This window comes from Saccharomycopsis crataegensis, assembly GCF_037102585.1.
Source record: "Saccharomycopsis crataegensis DNA, jcf7180000000085, whole genome shotgun sequence".
In the NCBI taxonomy this organism is placed as follows: domain Eukaryota; kingdom Fungi; phylum Ascomycota; class Saccharomycetes; order Ascoideales; family Saccharomycopsidaceae; genus Saccharomycopsis; species Saccharomycopsis crataegensis.
In genome coordinates this window covers 768672-787652 of record NW_027043830.1, presented here as the reverse complement: position 1 = coordinate 787652, position 18981 = coordinate 768672, and the positions used below count along the sequence as shown (strand labels likewise).

The window sequence follows — 18981 nt, the reverse complement described above, 5'->3', positions numbered from 1 at the left end:
AGAAATTATAGAATTTTTTTTTTTAAAAAAAATTTTTTTAGAACTCCATGCTTAGGCCGATGGATGAGTGACAGTTATAAGATATTCGCATATATATTATCAATACCACTAGAATGACCAGTGTCTCTAGTAAAAATAAGAGCTGGAACCTCTTCCCTATTGGTGGCGGTAAACCTTTGAGGACCGGGTCGACATATTCTCCGGACAACAAGTATTTTATCCAGCCTTTCAACAGTCTGCTTAAGGTTTACTATATTTCCACCAGACAATGCGTTAAGACCATCCCAAATTTGGAGTTAGACACTTTGGTGGCATCCAGAATAGATCCTTTACAGCCGAACTTATTGTGGGTTTTTAAATCGACTGGCGAGTTTTCAATCATCAACTGGAAAGATCGTGCATTCGATGATAGCGGTTCGGTAGTGGTATATGAAAGCGGTAAACTTTCGACTTTAGAGAACTTGAATGATATCATTGATTTCAGATTTAATTATAGCTTGAATAGTTATGAAATAATGACGATTTGTGGGAAATCATCTCAAAAGTCCCATTCCAGCGGACACAAGAAAACATTGAATAAAGTCTTGATAAAGGTCAATGAAAAAATCAATAATAACCAGGCGGTTGCTTTTAAAGACATTGATATTGAAAACAGTGTGCAAATCCAAGAATTAATTTCCATCAAGAAAGTGTTGATGTTTGCTAAATCTTTGGACTCGAGATGTATGGTGTTTTTAACCGAAAGTTCAAGCGATAACAATAGTGGTCAGATGTTGGAATTGAAAGTGGTCGAATTAAAATCTTTCAACATTCACAACGAACAATCACACCTTCTTCAAAAGAAATCAACAGTGACGGCATTATCCATTTCGAATAACAAATTAGTTGCCATTGGGCTCTATTCTGGGGTGGTTGAAGTATTATACAATTTCGTGGCCGCTTCCTCCGATAACAGTAACAACAGCAAGATCTTAAGATGGCATATGAACCCGGTTGGTGCGCTAAACTTCACAAAAGACTCTAATTATTTGTTGACCGGTGGGCAGGAAAAAGTTTTAGTGTTTTGGCAAATAGCATCTGATAAATTACAATTTTTACCAAGATTGAACGGGAATATTTCACAAATTTCCACCAATTATTTCCCACCAGATAATGATAGTACTAAAAACAATGATGGAATTGATTATTATACTTTGGTACTTGACATTCCTTCGAGTCAAAATAATGATTTTGATGTATTAGTTTTGAACTCTATCGAATTGACCTCAAGACTTTCCATCACCAGTCTTAAACTCAACACCAAGAATCCCGTGGCGTCACTCAATAAAGAAAAGAAGAGACTTTTAACAGGAAATGGCGACGATAAACTCCCAAAGATACTAAAAATTCAAAAGGATTATACTTTATCAGGGTCTTCGGAAATCAACTCAGTGGATAAGAACTTATACATGTTGAGCGGTTCAGAAATACAAAGTTTCAGTTTACTTAAAAATGAACAAATGTCCAGTTTGAATGTGGTGCCAAAGATTTCTATTGGTAAGGTTAAGACTGAATTGAACTTGACGGATCCAAAAGTTAATCTCTTCAAATTCACAGAAGACGGGGAATGGTTAATTACTGTTGATGAGTATGAAACCCCGAGTGTCGACAATTTGATTACTAAAGGGGAAGTCAGCTACTCTTTGAAGTTTTGGAAAAGAACTAACGATGCCGAGGGTAAAAATAGCAGTGAGAATCATCATTGGGAATTGGCCACCAAGATTGTCGATCCCCATGGCGCAAATGTCAAGATTTTGGAGATTGTCACTGCTCCTAGTGGATATTTCAAAGGTACTGCTTTCTTGACTGCCGATGCCAAGGGGGGTATTAGACTTTGGAGACCTCAACAACCAAAGCTTTCGTATAATATTGCTAAGGCCAACAAGCTCCAACCGACGGCTTGGACTTTACGAAAATTCATTACTTCATTGATCAGTGGCCATGCTGAAAATGTCTCGGTTGCCTGGTCTGAAGATTCTACCTTGATTCTCATGAGTTTGGGTAATAACATATACAAAATTCCTTTGTCTAATTTTGATAACTGGAGTTATTTAACATACAACAAACAATTGGTGAACAGCAAGAATATCAACTGCATTAAGTTAATCAATAACGATTCTAACTTGCTAGTGTTCAGCGATGAGTTTTTGTTGAATTATAATTTGATAAATGATAAAGTTGTCTATGAATACAAGGTTGATGGTAACAAGTTGGATATAAATGAGAAATTGGTATCGTTCGACCCAATCAATAAGAGATTCACCGTGGGTTTCAATTATTTTGAAACCAAGGGGTCTGAAATCAATGAATCTTCAGCAGTGTTGGTGTTTGATTACCACCAACCAAAACCAACGGGATTAACCAAATATAACCATTATATTTCTGCGGTGAAATGGCTTCCTGGTACCGAGAATTTTATCATCTTGGACACCACTCATAAAATCAGTCTTTTGGATTATACTTCACTATCATCACACGTTCCATCATTGGTAACGATTCTTAGCGGCTCAAAGAGTGAAACCGCTGACAATTTCGCCGAAGAAATGGTTTCTTTGGTGCAAACCAGTAAACCAATCAGTTTCGCTAAACCATCAGGGCATGCTAACAACAACAACAATGATGATGATGATGATGTCGATATGATTGATGATGATAATGACAAATTTTGGTACGGAAAGAGAATCAATAATCATACTTTCGAATCGGTGCTCAACAATAACTTGGAAAACATGGACATGGAAGACTTGTTCAATTCGATTGTCGAGTGTATATAAGTATTACTGTATTATTCATGAATTTTTAATAGATAACTTATAATTTTGCATCAATTGACTGTTGGTTGTAGATGGCGAGAAGTATACGAGATCATGCTACGGGGATAAATTCTCAATAGTGATTATTAAAAGAGCAACTCCATGGTATTTAATTACCAGTAAAGGCTGACAATCTAGTAAATGACAATGCTTTGAGAGGTATTTCAGTTTCTTATTTTACACAACAACAAAGGACCGTAGTAGCTATAATCTACTTTCATCTTTTTTTTTTTTTTTTTTTTTTTAATAAAAAGAACCTCGATATTGTATGTGTATTCCGAAATTATAATTATTATTAGCTCACGAAAAAACAACACAATATTACTATGTACTGTACTATACTATGTTCCATAGCTCTTTGTTGGTGTGGGGGTGATAGACCACCGTTAATTCCAAAAAGCGGTCGGTGAGGGTGTGTTTGACTCCAGACCGACCTGAGGGGGGCGGTTGCTGTTCTACGACGCAGTGTAAGAGGAAAGAATAGGGCTATATCTGCCCCCGTGCGTGTCCCGTGATACCTGTTTAAAACCGATCACAATATCCTCACCGCCAACCGGTTTTTTTTTTTTTTTGTTTTTTTTTTTCCCTTACTCCCATTCAGGGGCTGCGCAACCTGTGGTCAAAAAAAATTAGTGAAAATTTCCAATCCAATACTAACAGTTTGGTCTATAGTGTGATTTCTTTCAGACAGTAAATAATAATAATATCGTTAAGATGCCTCCAAAGTTTGATCCAACTGAAGTTAAATACCTCTACTTGAGAGCTGTCGGTGGTGAAGTCGGTGCTTCATCCGCTTTGGCCCCAAAGATTGGTCCATTGGGTTTGTCTCCAAAGAAGGTTGGTGAAGATATCGCCAAAGCCACTAAGGAATTCAAGGGTATTAAGGTTACCGTCCAATTGAAGATTCAAAACCGTCAAGCTCAAGCTTCTGTTGTTCCAGCTGCTTCTTCTTTGGTCATCACCGCCTTGAAGGAAGCTCCAAGAGACAGAAAGAAGGTCAAGAACGTCAAGCACAACGGTAACATTCCATTCACCGAAATTGTCGAAATCGCCAGAAAGATGCAACACAAGTCTTTCGGTAAGACTTTGGCTTCTGTTGTCAAGGAAATCTTGGGTACTGCTCAATCCGTTGGTGCTCGTGTTGATGGTAAGCCAGCTCACGATGTTATTGTTGCCATTAACGAAGGTGAAATTGAAGTTCCAGAAAACTAAACTTTCCACGATCTTTTATTCTAATGTTTTTCTAATGTATCATCAATGCAGGTTTAAATTAAAAAAAAAAAAGAAAAGAAAGGGTTTTGTAACGAGGGGGAAGTATTAATATGTTTAGAGAAAGAAAACATTTTTTTAGGAATTTGAAAAAGGGGGGAATATTGATCACCAATGAAAAAAAACAAAGTTTTTTTTTTTGTGTCTATCATTTCAACTAATCAAACATAGGTCATACTAATCAATCAAATTTTTTTGTTTTTTATTCATTATTATTATTGTTTTTTTCTCTGTCTCATTTTCATTTTTTTCAACCAAAAGTTTGCTAACACTCTGGTGCTGCATTTTGTCACTGTATGCAGTTCCTATTTTAGTGCAAACAAGATCATTTTTCACTCATTACTCACCGCGATATTCGTGTTTCTCTCTTTTTTTTTTTTTCTTTTAAAGGAAAAGGAAAAAGTTTTCGAAAAAGATGAATATAGTGGTCCATTTCAGGAGTGTACATCTTATTACCTTTTCTTATTGATTGATGATTGTGTGATGTTTGGTTATTGATAGTTGTGGTGATCCAATACTTTGCAAGGTGTTGATATATTCCTACCAAAATTTCCTTATTTGTTTTTGTCTCTCTACACTATTTCTTGCTTCTCTTGATTGTAGAAGCCATCCAGAAATCTCACTAATTGTATTATTAACGAGTTTCCATCTGGATGGAAATTTTGAGTTGCTGAAATGAGTTAGTTCATTGAATTGACATTCCAGAAATCTCGCGCGATTTTTTTGGGACTTTTTACATATAGAATGAATAATAGTTAGTTTGAAACCAGGCTCTTCCCACTTGTAATTTTTGCTTCTCTTTTAGGATCAAACCTTTCTGAAAACGTCGCAGTCCGTTGAGGTGTTTGTTTATCCACGTTGTCTGCATATCCTGCCGCTGCAGGATCTGTGGAGGAGCGAAAAACACCAACGATTTTTTTCCCTGTTTTGTTTTCTCTTCCCTAAAGATCTTCTTCTTCTTCTTCTTTTTCTTCTTTTTTGAATGAGACTTATCATCAACAACACCAGACTACGATATTACATTCTAGCCGTGGTATTGTCTGCTCTTTGTCCTGTTATTATCAATCGTCCCATCATCATGAGTGCCTCCTACAAAATCTCTGAAGTTGCCACCACCCCTTTTGGTGATCAAAAGCCAGGTACCTCCGGGCTTAGAAAGAAGGTTACGGTTTTTCAACAACCACATTACACGGAAAACTTTGTCCAAGCGGTCTTGGATTCGATTCCTGAAGGGTCTAAGAACGCCACATTGGTGGTTGGTGGTGATGGCCGTTATTACAACGATCATGTCATTGACTTGATTGCCAAAATCGGTTACGCCAACGGGGTCAAAAAGTTGATCATGGGGAAAGATGGGATCTTGTCGACTCCTGCCACCTCGAACATCATCAGAACTTTTAAAGAAGAAGTCACTGGTGGTATCATCTTGACTGCTTCGCATAACCCTGGTGGTCCAAAGAATGATTTGGGTATCAAGTACAACTTGGCCAACGGTGGCCCAGCTCCAGAATCCGTAACCAACAAGATGTTCGACGCGGCTAAGAAATTGACGAGTTATAAGATTGTGCAAGACTTACCAAGCATCGACTTGGCCACTGTCGGGGTCAAGCACTACGGTGAATTGGAAGTGGAAATCATTGATTCCACCGAAGCTTACGTCGAAATGGTGAAGTCTATCTTTGATTTCCAATTGATTAAAGAGTTCATTGACCGCAGAAAATCCAGTTTCAAAGTGTTGTTCGATGCGTTGAACGGTGTTACTGGACCATACGGTAAGGCGATCTTTGTTGACGAATTGGGATTGCCGCTCGAATCGATTCAAAACTGCACTCCATTGCCAGATTTTGGCGGATTGCACCCGGATCCAAACTTGACTTACGCCAAGACGTTGGTCGACAAAGTCGACGCCGAACAAATTGCCTTTGGTGCTGCTTCTGATGGTGATGGTGACAGAAACATGATTTACGGTGCCAACACCTTTGTTTCCCCAGGTGATTCTGTGGCGATCATTGCCGAATACGCTGATTCTATTCCGTATTTCCAAAAGACCGGGGTGTACGGGTTAGCCCGTTCGATGCCAACCTCCGGGGCTATTGATTTGGTGGCTAACGCCAAAGGTCTTAACGTGTACGAAGTTCCAACTGGTTGGAAATTCTTTTGTGCGTTGTTCGATGCTAAGAAATTGAGTATTTGTGGGGAAGAGTCATTTGGTACCGGGTCTGACCACGTTAGAGAAAAAGATGGGTTGTGGGCGATTGTTGCGTGGTTGAACGTGTTGGCGGCTTATGATGCCAAACATCCAGAATTGCCAAACGGGGCTACCATCAAAATTGTCCAAGAAAGCTTTTGGGAAAAGTATGGGAGAACTTTTTTCACCAGACACGATTATGAAAATGTTTCTTCTGAAGGGGCGCAGAAATTGGTTGACCAGTTGCGTGAACATATTGACGATGAAAAATTCGTTGGTAGTGAATTGGCTTCAGGGATCACGGTTACCGAAGCTGGTGATTTCAGCTACACCGATTTGGATGGTTCAGTTTCCGATCACCAAGGTTTGTACGTGAAGTTGTCGAACGGCAGTAGATTTGTTGCTAGATTGTCTGGTACCGGATCTTCAGGGGCCACCGTTAGATTGTACATTGAAAGACACTCTAGTGATGTTTCCACTTACAAATTGGATGCCCAAGATTACTTGAAGCAAGACATTGAATTGGTTACTTCTTTCTTGAAGTTCCAAGAATGTGTTGGCCGTACCGAGCCTGATGTTAGAACTTGATTATCATCAAATTTTTTTTTTTTTCTTGTTATTCTATATTTTCATCATGTCATAAATGCTATTCCAAGTTTGCTAACCTTGGCTACCAATATATAAATCTTTGATCAGATTTATATTTTATTCTTATTCTTTTTTATTTTTTCTAAGACTTTTTATTTTAGCTATTTAATTTGCACAATTTTTTTTTTTTTTCTCTCTCCCAATCAGTCGCTTTAATACACTTATTTAGTTCTAACAGTAGCATAGCAACAGAGAAAGAAACTTGTAGATTATTTGAATTTGAGAACAATGTATATTTGGAAATAATTATTATTATTATTATATATATATATATATATAAATATTATATCCATGGTTGGGCAGTAAGTCTATCGAGATATACTTTTAGCCTTTTTGCCTCGTTCTTTCCAAGCATTATGCTTTCTTTCTTCTTTGGATAAATATCTAAACTTCTTCTTCTTTGGTTTCATTGGAACCGCCCCGGATAGCACAGCGTATTTTTGGGCTCTAATGACGGATTCCTTGAGGACTTCTTCTGATTTCTCGAGTTCGACACAGTTCAACTTGGCGATCTTGTACAAATCGATACCGCCAGAACCATTGGTCAAGTCATCGTTGTTAGAAAGTGCTTCGATGGTGACGGTGGTGACGGCTTGATCTTGTTGATCATCATCGGCATTTTCAAACACGACTTTTCTCTTTAGTATACCTTTAGTGGTATTTCTGTTGTCTTCATCATTGAAGCCATTCCATTCTTCATCATCATTGTCGGATTCGGCGTGGTTAACATCATCATCTTGAGGATTTTCTTTGACCTTGACCTTGACCTTGACCTTGGCCTTGGCCTTGTCCAGTGATTGCTTGACTTTTTCTTGATCATCATTGTCATCATTGTCATCACTATCATCACTATCACTATCATCAGCAGCCTGGCTATCTTTGATCAACTGCAACTTTTCTTGGATGGCTTGTTTTCTTTCATCTCTGATCCGCTGTCTTTCGTCTAGTCTTTCCTGGTGCAACTGTTTTTCTTTGAAGTCTTTGGCAACCTTTTGACGTTGGAGCTTTCTCTTATGGAACCCTGTGAGATATTCGTTTCTGTTTTCTGGATCAAAAGTAATTTCTGCTGGCTGAGGGCGGGCTTTCTTGGACTCGAAGTACTTCTGACCTCTGGTCAAGATGTCTTTGTTTGACTGTTTCTTGGGCATTGTCTATATTTTATATATATATATATATATATATATGGATGGAAGGATGGATGGATGAGATGTTGTATGGGGAGCGATGGGATGAAATGAAATGAAATAAAAAGAATTTTCTTTTGGTGTGTGTAAGAGCCCTGGATGGATGGATGCGATTGCAGGACGCAGAGAAAAAATAAAAAAATAAAAAATAAAAAATAAAAAAATAAAAAAAAAAAAAAAAGTCTGCGGCGGGCGGCGGGCGGAGAGAAAAACAGAACGAACCAACGAAGCAAAAAATACCACCGTGTATCATCAACAACCTCAACTCAACTCAGCAACAGCACCCATTAATTATCTATCTATCTATCTATCACCACTACTACGGTCCTCCTCCTCCTCCACCACATATCTATATTATAATTATTACACACACCCTGCCCTGCCCTACCTCAGTCAGTCAGTCAGTCAGTCAGTCAGTCAGTCAGTTAGACCTCCCCAATAACCCTCCTTAACAATACTTCTCTCTTTTTTTTTTTTTTTCTGCCTCTTCTCATTTTTCTTCTTTTCTTTTCTGTTCATTTTTTTTACACTTCTGCGTTCTCACATCCATCACCAATCCCCCCCAACACCCTCCCTATACTATAAATACTATAACCACCCTCCTTCTTCTTCACTCCCCTCCCATCAACCTTCTACTTTGATACGGCCTATTTGACAACTGTGTGCTATAGTAATAATAATAATAATAATAATAATAATAATAATAATAATAATAATAATAATAATAATAGTAATAATAACAATAATAATAATAATAATCTCCCATCAAAGTCAAAACAATAACCCATCCTTCTCTCCCTCCCTCCATCCATCCATCCCTCTCTCTCTTACTGGCCAACCCCACCACACTACACCATCACATTAATCAATACATCCCTACCTAACAAATCATGTCAAAGGCCTCGTCAAAAATTGTTCAACGCCTTGACACCCCAAGTGCCCCCGTGGCTCTGAACGCCTTGATCATGAACTCAAAGGGCTCCGTCGAAAAATCGTTGTTCTACATCTGTCTCCACTTGATCAAAAGACTAGAAAAAGTCCCCGGCTTACAACAATACCTCCGAATCGCCTACATCACCGCCACTACCACCAACGAAGAGCAAGCTTGTGCCCTATCCCAAAACTCCCAAAGAAAAATCTCCAACATCACAATATCCACCGCATCCACATTAGTCAACGCCAATGCCAACGCCAATGCCAATGCCACCGACCTTTCTTCCAAAAGAAAATCTGACGACACTGCCTTTAGTGCAGCCCTCTACAATTTCCACACCTTTGCCTCAGGAATGTTACCGGCTAACGTCAGCTGCGACCCAGTAACCCAAGTATGGAAGTTATTCCAACAAGGCGCCCCTCTTTGTGTCATATACAACGCCGTCAACAACAACTCTAATCACCAGCTACCAATTGTCAGCGCCGACGACTTGAACATTTGCAAGCGAAGTGTCTACGATTTCTTTTCCCGTTGCAAAGAGGATTTAAATTTCAGAGACGATGAACTCGTCCCGATATCGTATGTGTTTAGCTCAAACACCAACGATTTGATCAGGGTCATCCAAGTGGTCAACACCGTGCTAGATATGATGAACCCAACTTTCTCGTTATCCGATACAGAAAAACAAGAATTATTCCAACAACAAGCAAACATCGCCACCCCAAAGGACCCAAGGTATAACGTTCTTAGGGAAATGGTCGAGACCGAAAGAAAATACGTCCAAGATTTGGAAATCATGTTGGCGTACAAGAACGAGTTACGGCAAGCAGAATTGATCCCCGCAGAGTCTTTGCATGTGTTGTTCCCAAACTTGAACCAGATTGTCGATATGCAACGAAGATTATTAGTGGGGTTGGAAGCTAATGCCTTGGCCCCTCCAAAACTACAGAGAATCGGCTCCATCTTCTTACACTCATTCGAACCTTTCAAGGCTTATGAGCCATGGTCGCTTGGCCATAAAGCTGCCGCGGAAATACTACACCAAGAAATGTTGAATATGGAAAGGTCTTCGACGATCATCAGAGGCGAATTGGAACTCAATAGTTTCTTGTTGAAACCGGTACAAAGATTATGTAAATACCCGTTGTTATTGAAAGAATTGGTGAAATACACCGACAAAACCTGGCCTCACTACAGCGAGTTGGTGAGTGCGTTGCAAGCGTCAAAAGAAACCGCGGCTCACGTCAACGAAGCCCAAAGAAAAGTCGAAAACTTGGTACAGTTGAGAGAATTACAAGAAAGAGTCCATGATTGGAAAGGTTATGACATCAATTCTTTTGGGAATTTATTATATTACTCGACTTTGGGGGTCCGTGATTCCGACGCCGAACGAGAATTTCACGTGTATTTATTCGAACAAATCATTTTGTTTTTCAAAGAATCACTGCCAAAGGATAAAGAAAAAAAATCAAAGAAGAAAAACTCGTTGAACGATTCATTTTTGAATAATAGAAACAAGTTGGAGTTGAAAGGAAGAATTTACATTCCAAATATTTATAATATCTCCTCTAATGCCTCGAGCAATGCTGCCGGGGCCGCGGCCCCCGCTGTCTCCGCCCCCAGCGGTCATTTATTGACGGTCTCCTGGTCTGGATCAAGGGATTCCGGATCATTTGTCATGAGGTTTAGAAATGAAGAGGCGAGAACTCAGTGGGAATCCTGTCTTAGAGAATTGGTTAGTCGATTGCGAGTTGAAATCCAAGAGTATAAGACTTCGTTAAATAACGGCTACCAAAGCGGCGACCATCCAACCATGAGGTCCAGTATGGAAGGAAGATACAGCCAAAACCAGTATGCTGCGCAACATAAATTGCGGGCCAACAGTTCGTCGTACATTGGTAATTATGGTGGCGGGGCTGCCGGGGTCAATAATGGTTCTGCAACAACAATAAATGGCGAAATGGATTTACGGAGTAGATCGGTTTCTTCTCCGTCATTATTGAACAATTACTCCAAGGTCAATAATTCCAGCTCGTTGATTTCTCCAATGAGCAACTTGTCAATCTCTTCATCGATCGCTAATGCAGAAAGTGCGGCGATGAATATGTCACCTAACGAGTGCATCAAAATCAAATTGTCTTTTAAGCAAGATATCTTTACATTGCTCATTCCACGAGATTCTGACTTGACTGAATTGAAGAAACGGATCGAAAAAAAATTGAAACAGTGCGGTGCAATGATCACAATGGATACTATGAAAATTAGATATCAAGATGAGGAAGGTGATTACATTGCTATTGATTCCAATGAAGATTGGTCGTTGGCCCAAGAAGTTGTCGATGATATTATCGAGAGTAGTGGTGATAGCATATTGTCCATTTGGGTTATTCAAACATAGTTTTTTTTTGCTGAAAGAATAAAAATAAAACAAAATCGCTACCAATAACAATACACTTATTCAAAGAGTTTTTAGAAAATGTGAAACATTAATAACGATATCTTTTAATTTTGCCGTTTGCTAACTAGAAACTATTATCGATAGTTTCTATTATTCTGCTATTCAAGAAACATTGAAATTTTTTTTTTTATTTCTCTTGATGAAATATATTCCAACTACAAAAATGGTCATGACTCTTATCGATTTGTTGCTATGATTATATATTGTGTGGTTTTGTTATGTCCTGTTTATTTCATGTTATTTTCCTTTTTTTTTTTCTTATTTGCTTTATTTTGTTTTATTTTGTATCTGCTTGTGTGATTTGCTTTAAATGATCCTTTAATTTACTACTTACTGCCTTTTTGATATACCATTATGTTTATCTTTTTTTTTTTTGTGTGTTTTATATTATTGCTTCATTTCAACAGATACCATAAACTAGAAATGGCATTATCCCTCTCCCTTTTTTTTTTATATTAGTTAATTTTGCTTATTATTATTATTATTATGCTCTTTTTCTTTTTCGTCCAACACACCTCTTGGCTCCTCTCCTTCTCCTCTACTTAGAATTATTATTATCATTATTATTATCATTATTACTACTATCATCGTCATCGCCTTCATGAAATACTCTTTTTTTTTTTTTTTTTTTTTTTCCACCACCTCTTGCTATAAAGTTGCTCACCATAAAATGACAATGTTTTATTTATCTATGTATCCTGATTAATGTATTGTTGTTTGCTCACCATATATAATGTGTTATTATTATACGACCTTATTTATTATCATTCATCATCTGTTTTGCAGCTGTATTCATGTAGTTTGAGTTTGAATTTGAGTTTGAGTTTTTTTTTAAAATTATTTAGTTGTTACTTATTTATTTACCTATTGGCTATCTGTCGATTATTTATTTGTTGATTATTTATTTGTCGATTATTTATCCTTGGCATCAAGTGGGGCCCCGTGAAAAATTACACGTATTGATTTTGGCGGAAGAAAAAAAACAAAAAAAAAAACCAACAACAACAATTTTACAAACAACGAAAAAAGTGGAACTTTTTTGATCCCATAGATCAAATCAAATCACATCACATCACATCACATCACACCCACCCACAACCATCAATCCCCCTTCCCCCCCTTCCTCCCCGTAATACCACCAAGAATTAACAACATTATGGAATGGGATCATGTTCTTCCATTGGGTTATAGATTGAATATATTATTCAACTTGGGGCTCGTGTACTATTACTGTCTAATTTCGATATGCCATCATCGATACGGCATGAACATCATAAAGATTCTTCATCTCCAACATGAATACGGGAACATCAATACTTTACTTGGGAGTACCAGGAAATTCACCAAATCAGTCACGGTGATCAACCTTGCCAGCTTAATAGTTTATAATCTCCTCGGGAAATTGATGGGGGAGTATTTATTTATCTTGCAAGTGTTGCCGGTGATCACCTTGATTTTCAACTTTTACATCATTTTGGTCTCGGGAGAAGGCCGGTTGATGCTGATTTTCCAACGGGTCTTACTTGGAAGAATCGACACCAAATCGTTACGGATCAATGATCTTTTAATGTCCGATAGCATCACCTCTTATTCCAAGATCATTTTGGACTTGGCAAATTACTTGAACTATATTATCTATTACGGCAGCCGCGATGATGATGATGATTGGAAAAAATTGGACCAGAACCGGTTCGGGGTGGATTTGATCATTTTGGGACTCCCGCAACTTATTCGCTTGAGTCAATGTTGGTTCGAATGGAATCATTCCAATCGCCGCAACCGCCAGCCGTTTTTAAACTTCATCAAGTATTCGACCAACGTTGCCCCCTTGGTGATGATCTTCATCACCAGAAGCTATACTGCTCGGGAATCGTCGGCTCCAGGAGGAGGAGGAGGAGGAGACCCCATATTGATGCTCGAGAAATTATTGATTTTGGTCAATTCGATGTATACATTTTTCTGGGACGTGATGATCGATTGGAATTTCACCCTGGTCAAGCAAGCAAAACGCAACGATTGGGTGTTCGACGCATCGATAGTATTTGATTGCAGTTTACGGTTTTTATGGCTCTGGAAGTTTATTTTCACCAGTGCTGGATTCTTTTACTATTTCCACGATAGTGATCCAGGAATGACGTTGTTTGTGATGCAATTCTTGGAAGTCACGAGAAGATTTGTTTGGTGTATTCATAGATTGAACACCGAGGCGATGCGTGATTCGATCACCAGTATTGAAATGACCAAGGTATAATATATATATATATATATATATATATATATTATTGAAGGATGAGGTTTGTGGAAAAACAGCGATTGAAAAAAAAAAGTCTTTCATCCTTTTTTTTTTTTTTGATTTGTTATTTCCATTGTTTTATTTTCTTTGGTATTGTATTCATAGAATTATTATTATTATTAGTTTTAGTTTTAGTTTTAGTTTTTTTTTTTTTTTCCACTTCTCAATATTATTCTCTCCAAGTTCTTTTAAAAAAAAAGAACATTTTTTTTTTAACAATGTTATAAGTGCAAGGTCTCCAATTGTAATTTGGCTTCATATGTTCTTTCTGTATGGAAATAGTGACTTTCACATCAACGTCAAACAAGACCTGATGAACCTTTCAAGAAGAAAAAAAGGAAGATGAAATATAAAGTATGAAATATGAAAAAAAAAAAAAAGATGAAGAATCATAATAATTAGAGATCATAAGTGAAGAATCACAATAATGATGAGAGATCATAAAAGCACAGAAGGGCCCATCCATCGTCCGCGTGCGGCTAGCTTGCTCTCACGGAATCGGTCTTTTTTTTTTTTTGACGTCTTGTTGTTACAACTAACTGATCAATTTTATTTTCCTACTTTTAAATTCAATCTTAATCTCCCTTATTATTGTGCCACGAAAGAAAATATTCCATTCCTATGTCGAATCTAAGAAAACGACAGCAACAACAACAACAACAACCTCACAAGCCCAAGGCAAATGCCGCCGCCGCCCCTCACCACCAAGGAATGCGGAAGATCAAATCTTTGATGCTTGAGGTGGTGATGTATGTGGTGCTTGCAATCATTGCATTGAATTTATTAGGCAATTTATTAGACAAAATCGATACCAACGACACCGAACAACAGTCGATATCCAACCCTCGTGATAATGATTTGGTTTCAGATATCCAGCCGCTGACACTGGCTAGCGACCACCACCCAACGATAAAAATTGACATGTCGTTGCCTAGTGGGATCTCCGCCCTGGAATATTTATCATCTTCAAAATACTTACAGTCTCTCAAATTCTCGTCGTTCCAAACCATTGAGAAACCAGTGATGGTGGCCGGAGGAGCAGCCAAACAAGGGCCTGATAGAAACGATATCATCTATATTAATTCAAAGCTCATGCCACAAAAAGTGTTCCCAATATGGAGCGAGGCCATCGAGAATGAGGTTGAATTATTCGATATACGAATCTATATCAACGGGAAACAAAATTTCAATATTAGTAATCCTCGAAATAAACTCATCGAGCCTGATTGGTTCATCGAAGGGGTTCGATTGGTCGATGATGTGGTGAAACAATCACCACTATCGCTTTCTCGCAAAAAATTGCAAAGATTCGCAAACTCTTTAGAGAGTAATGTTTATTTCCATATCTATCTATATAGTCGTCATGGAGCGAGTACTATGGAAAATGCTGCTGCTACGTTCCATAAAATAATTGCCATTGATAACCATGAATTGGTGAGATTTGGGCCCGTTCTGTTGGATGATGGTAAGCCAGAGCTTTTAATAAACCCGTCGTTCTCATTTACCATCATAAACGTCCAAGAAATTATTGATTATCCGAAATTGAGTGATCTGATGAAACAGTCAATTGACTTAGACGTTGTTAATAGAAGAGATGCTAAATCAGGAACAATTGGATTATTTTACCCGATCATTCACTTGAATCGATTGAACTTTAAATACTCCAAGTTTGTCCCGGTCATCGACGACTCGGCAATGGTGACCCTAGAATTCAAGATCAGTGATAGTTGGTCGATCTTCAAGATTTTCATCAAACTAAAAGATATTTTTGAAGGGTTGATTTCCTGGACCAGTAATTATAGAAATGGAGTAATACGGCCGATCGTTGATCTTTTCAATAAGGGGCTAGTGGATATTCTCCAAATAGTATATTTCTTTTTATGATCAACAAAACCTAAGTAAAAATGGTTACGGTTATAATTTTCGATTTCAAGAAGCTTCTGTAGATTTATGAAAATAATATGAGGGAAATAAAATGAATGAATAGAGAAAAAAAAAAAAAAAAAAAAAAAAAAAAAATTATGGATAGATAGATAGATAGACAAACAGATAGATAGATAGATAGATAGATGAAAAAAAAAAAGTTAAACGAAAACCAAGAAGAAAAGAAACGTTAGGCAGAGAAGGAGGAGAAGAGAAATCAAAAAATAAAATAAATTATCTATTGATCAACTTCACCGGCAGACTCCCATTCTCCAGACAAATTTTCTTTCCAAAGAGTAATCTTATTATCAGCACTTGATACCGCCAAAATGTTACCAGACAATGACCAACTGACCTTCCAAGTGGCTTCGGCAAACTTATCTTTGGTCAAATATTGCTTTTTCCAAGGACCCTTGTTGTTTTCTTGTGTCCAGATGATCACGCTTTTGTCTAATGATGAAGAAGCAATATAAGATTTGAATAACACCGATGATGACCAGGCAACGTCTCTGACCCAATCGGCATGGCCTTCCAAAGTGCTTTCCAAAGTGGCCTTGTTATTAACAGAGTCCCAGTTCCAGACCTTAACCAAGTTATCGCACCCACCGGTGACAAATCTCTTCAATGGTTCAGATGGTTCGGTTGGACTTGTGATGGTGGTGCCGGTTTTGTTGGTGCTCACTGGGGCCCAAGATGCCGAATTCACCCCTGCTTCATGAGCTGGGAACACAACGTTGTGAGTGGTACCGTTTTCTTTCACTTCGAATATTGACACTTGTCCATCAGAAGAAGCACAAAGCAATACGGCCCCGTATTCATGAGGCGCCCATTCAACACTATTGACCGACGCTTTATGGACGGTGTGTTCCAAAAGTGATTTCCATTTCCCGTTTTCTTCTCTCCAGATAATCACTTTCCCATCAAATGAAGCCGACGCCAAGATGACCCCAAACTTTGGGTGCGCCCAGCTGACTTGCCAAACCGCCCCGTCATGTTGTTTTAAAGTATCCACCAATTTATGAGTCTCACCTTCAATTTCAAAGATCTTGATGGTTTGATCGGACGAGCAGGTGGCCAAACGCTTGCCGTAGTAATCCAACGCCGCGTCGTGGATCGAGGATTCGTGGGAATTGGAGATCAATGTCATTATTACCGGGAGGATTAGGGAGTGCTATTGCAAAACAAAAACAAAAATAAAAAAACAGATGATATATCCGGTTGTTTGATTATTTATTTGTTATACAGGTGGAGGCGGTGGTGGTGGTGATATTTTGAAATTTTTTTGGTGATTTTGAGTTTTAACAGCTCTGCCGGTACGGGGCTGCAAACCAAATGGTCGTGCCCTCTTCTGCTTCTATTATTTTTTTTTTTTTTTTTTTTACCCTTTCTCTTTTATTCCTTCATCTTTTAATCATTTCTCTACAATAATAATATTAATTGGAGGGGGAGGATCAATATTGGTTAATGCAATGTCATCGTATCTTTTCAAAGACACGGTAAATGAATACTTGGAGAACTTGCCATACTCGATGAAGTCGAAGCTTTTCAAGTCGCCGGCGACTTGTTTAGCAATCTACCGTCTTCTACCAAACTTGGCCAAGTTTTATATCATGTCGATGGTTTTCCATGAGAAACCGGTGAATTCAAGAATCTGGGATGTATGGGTGAAGGACAGCGATCAGGGGAAGAAATTGGAAGTCGAAGGACTACGAAGAATGAAATCACTAAATTTGATCACCGAAAAAAACAATTATTTAGTATTAGATGAGCATTTCCGAGAAAGTTTTAGAAATGCGTTAGTTGGTAATGATTCCCACCATGCTTTTGGGGTACCGTGTGCCACTGATGAAAATAACAAGACTTCAATCGATTTTTTGGACGAATTCGCCACCAAGAAGTGGGAATCGATATTGCATTTCATGGTGGGGACCGAACTAGATGAACTACCGAGCGTGGGGGTCCTAAGTCTTTTGAAACATAGTGGGTTGATGGAAATTAATGGGGATATCACCAAGCGAAACCTTACCAGTGTCAATATCACCAAAGAAGGGTTCCTGTTTTTACTTCAAGACGTCAACGCCCAGATTTGGACGTTGTTGTTGGAATATTTGAAGATCGCCGAAACTTTGAACATGGACTCGGTAGACGTGTTGAATTTCATTTTCATGTTGGGGTCGTTGGAATTGGGGAAAGATTACAGCTTGGAAGCCCTATCGGAAACCCAGATCAAGATGTTGGAGGATTTAAGAGACTACGGGTTGGTGTATCAACGGAAAGCTAGCTCGAAAAGGTTTTACCCAACCAGATTGGCCACGACATTGACGTCAGATTCCACCACTTTGAGATCGGTGTCGTCGGCAATGAACAAAGCCATTCGAAGCGCTAAACAAGACAACGAGAAAGATGTGAAGGAAGAAGAGGCCCAAGTGGATTTTGTCTCGGGGACAATTATCGTGGAAACCAATTTCAAGTTGTACTGTTACGCCACTTCGCCATTACAAATTGCGATTTTGAATTTGTTTGTGCATTTGAAGAGTCGATTCAGCAATTTAGTAACGGGGCAAATCACCAGAGAATCGATTCAGAGAGCGTTAAAGAGTGGGATTGCTTCGGATCAAATCATTGCGTATTTGGAAGTCAATGCCCACCCACAAATGAAAAAATTGGCCCAAGCAGCGCTCAATAAAAAAATCGAGTTTGAAAGCGTCAATGGGATGAAGGCGTCGCATTTAAGCTTGAGGAATTTGGAGATTGTCCCCAGTAATATTGTTGACCAGATCAAATTATGGCAATTGGAATTGGATAGAATCCAAGCGTTTGGCGGGTACTTGTTCAAAGATTTCAAAGGGGAAGTGGAATATAAAGGGTTGCTCAATTACGCCGAAGAAATCGGGGTGTTGCTTTATAAAGATAATGCTAATAGAAAATTCTTTGTTACTGACGAGGGCCGTCAACAATTGATTGATTACGCTTCAAGAAGAACAAAGAGGCAGAAGAAGAGTTGACAGTATTAATCATTAAAAAAAGGTTATTAGGAAGTGATGATAGTTTAATATATATATATATAGATGTAAACAGAATTGTACAAAATTGGTATCAAAAAGGGGAATAAGAAATAGAAAAGTGTAGTCAATGGATGAATTGGGAGAAGCTGGGAGGAGAGAGTAGACAAAAAAAAAAAAGTAAAAAAGAATAGAAAAGAGAGAGAGAAAAAGTGCAATAAAAAAAAAAA

The 18981-nt window shown here is 38.3% G+C and overlaps 9 protein-coding genes across 9 annotated transcripts; 7 read left to right on the top strand and 2 right to left on the bottom strand. All coding sequences in view use genetic code 12, as the record gives it.

Moving 5' to 3' along the window:
- Nucleotides 1–113: 113 nt before the first annotated feature.
- Nucleotides 114–2813, top strand: NAN1 (Nan1p; the record flags this gene model as incomplete). The annotated part of the gene is made up of 1 exon (XM_064998675.1): nt 114–2813. The coding sequence occupies one exon, from the start codon at nt 114–116 to the stop codon at nt 2811–2813; it is 2700 nt and encodes an 899-aa protein (XP_064854747.1).
- Nucleotides 2814–3566: 753 nt separating this feature from the next.
- RPL12B (60S ribosomal protein uL11 RPL12B) lies at nt 3567–4064 on the top strand (the record flags this gene model as incomplete). The annotated part of the gene is made up of 1 exon (XM_064998674.1): nt 3567–4064. The coding sequence occupies one exon, from the start codon at nt 3567–3569 to the stop codon at nt 4062–4064; it is 498 nt and encodes a 165-aa protein (XP_064854746.1).
- A 1135-nt stretch (nt 4065–5199) lies between these two features.
- Nucleotides 5200–6897, top strand: PGM2 (phosphoglucomutase PGM2; the record flags this gene model as incomplete). Its single annotated transcript, XM_064998673.1, has 1 exon — nt 5200–6897. The coding sequence occupies one exon, from the start codon at nt 5200–5202 to the stop codon at nt 6895–6897; it is 1698 nt and encodes a 565-aa protein (XP_064854745.1).
- Nucleotides 6898–7265: 368 nt separating this feature from the next.
- On the bottom strand, nt 7266–8105 carry RRP17 (rRNA-processing protein RRP17; the record flags this gene model as incomplete). Its single annotated transcript, XM_064998672.1, has 1 exon — nt 7266–8105. One exon carries the CDS (start codon nt 8103–8105, stop codon nt 7266–7268), a length of 840 nt encoding a protein of 279 aa, XP_064854744.1.
- Nucleotides 8106–9031: 926 nt separating this feature from the next.
- CDC24 (Rho family guanine nucleotide exchange factor CDC24) lies at nt 9032–11473 on the top strand (the record flags this gene model as incomplete). Its single annotated transcript, XM_064998671.1, has 1 exon — nt 9032–11473. One exon carries the CDS (start codon nt 9032–9034, stop codon nt 11471–11473), a length of 2442 nt encoding a protein of 813 aa, XP_064854743.1.
- Nucleotides 11474–12689: 1216 nt separating this feature from the next.
- Nucleotides 12690–13784, top strand: ERD1 (Erd1p; the record flags this gene model as incomplete). Its single annotated transcript, XM_064998670.1, has 1 exon — nt 12690–13784. One exon carries the CDS (start codon nt 12690–12692, stop codon nt 13782–13784), a length of 1095 nt encoding a protein of 364 aa, XP_064854742.1.
- A 663-nt stretch (nt 13785–14447) lies between these two features.
- Nucleotides 14448–15710, top strand: DASC09_050700 (uncharacterized protein; the record flags this gene model as incomplete). The annotated part of the gene is made up of 1 exon (XM_064998669.1): nt 14448–15710. One exon carries the CDS (start codon nt 14448–14450, stop codon nt 15708–15710), a length of 1263 nt encoding a protein of 420 aa, XP_064854741.1.
- Nucleotides 15711–15987: 277 nt separating this feature from the next.
- On the bottom strand, nt 15988–16896 carry SEC13 (GTPase-activating protein SEC13; the record flags this gene model as incomplete). Its single annotated transcript, XM_064998668.1, has 1 exon — nt 15988–16896. The coding sequence occupies one exon, from the start codon at nt 16894–16896 to the stop codon at nt 15988–15990; it is 909 nt and encodes a 302-aa protein (XP_064854740.1).
- Nucleotides 16897–17218: 322 nt separating this feature from the next.
- TFB2 (TFIIH/NER complex subunit TFB2) lies at nt 17219–18754 on the top strand (the record flags this gene model as incomplete). The annotated part of the gene is made up of 1 exon (XM_064998667.1): nt 17219–18754. The coding sequence occupies one exon, from the start codon at nt 17219–17221 to the stop codon at nt 18752–18754; it is 1536 nt and encodes a 511-aa protein (XP_064854739.1).
- Between the last annotated feature and the right edge of the window lie 227 nt (nt 18755–18981).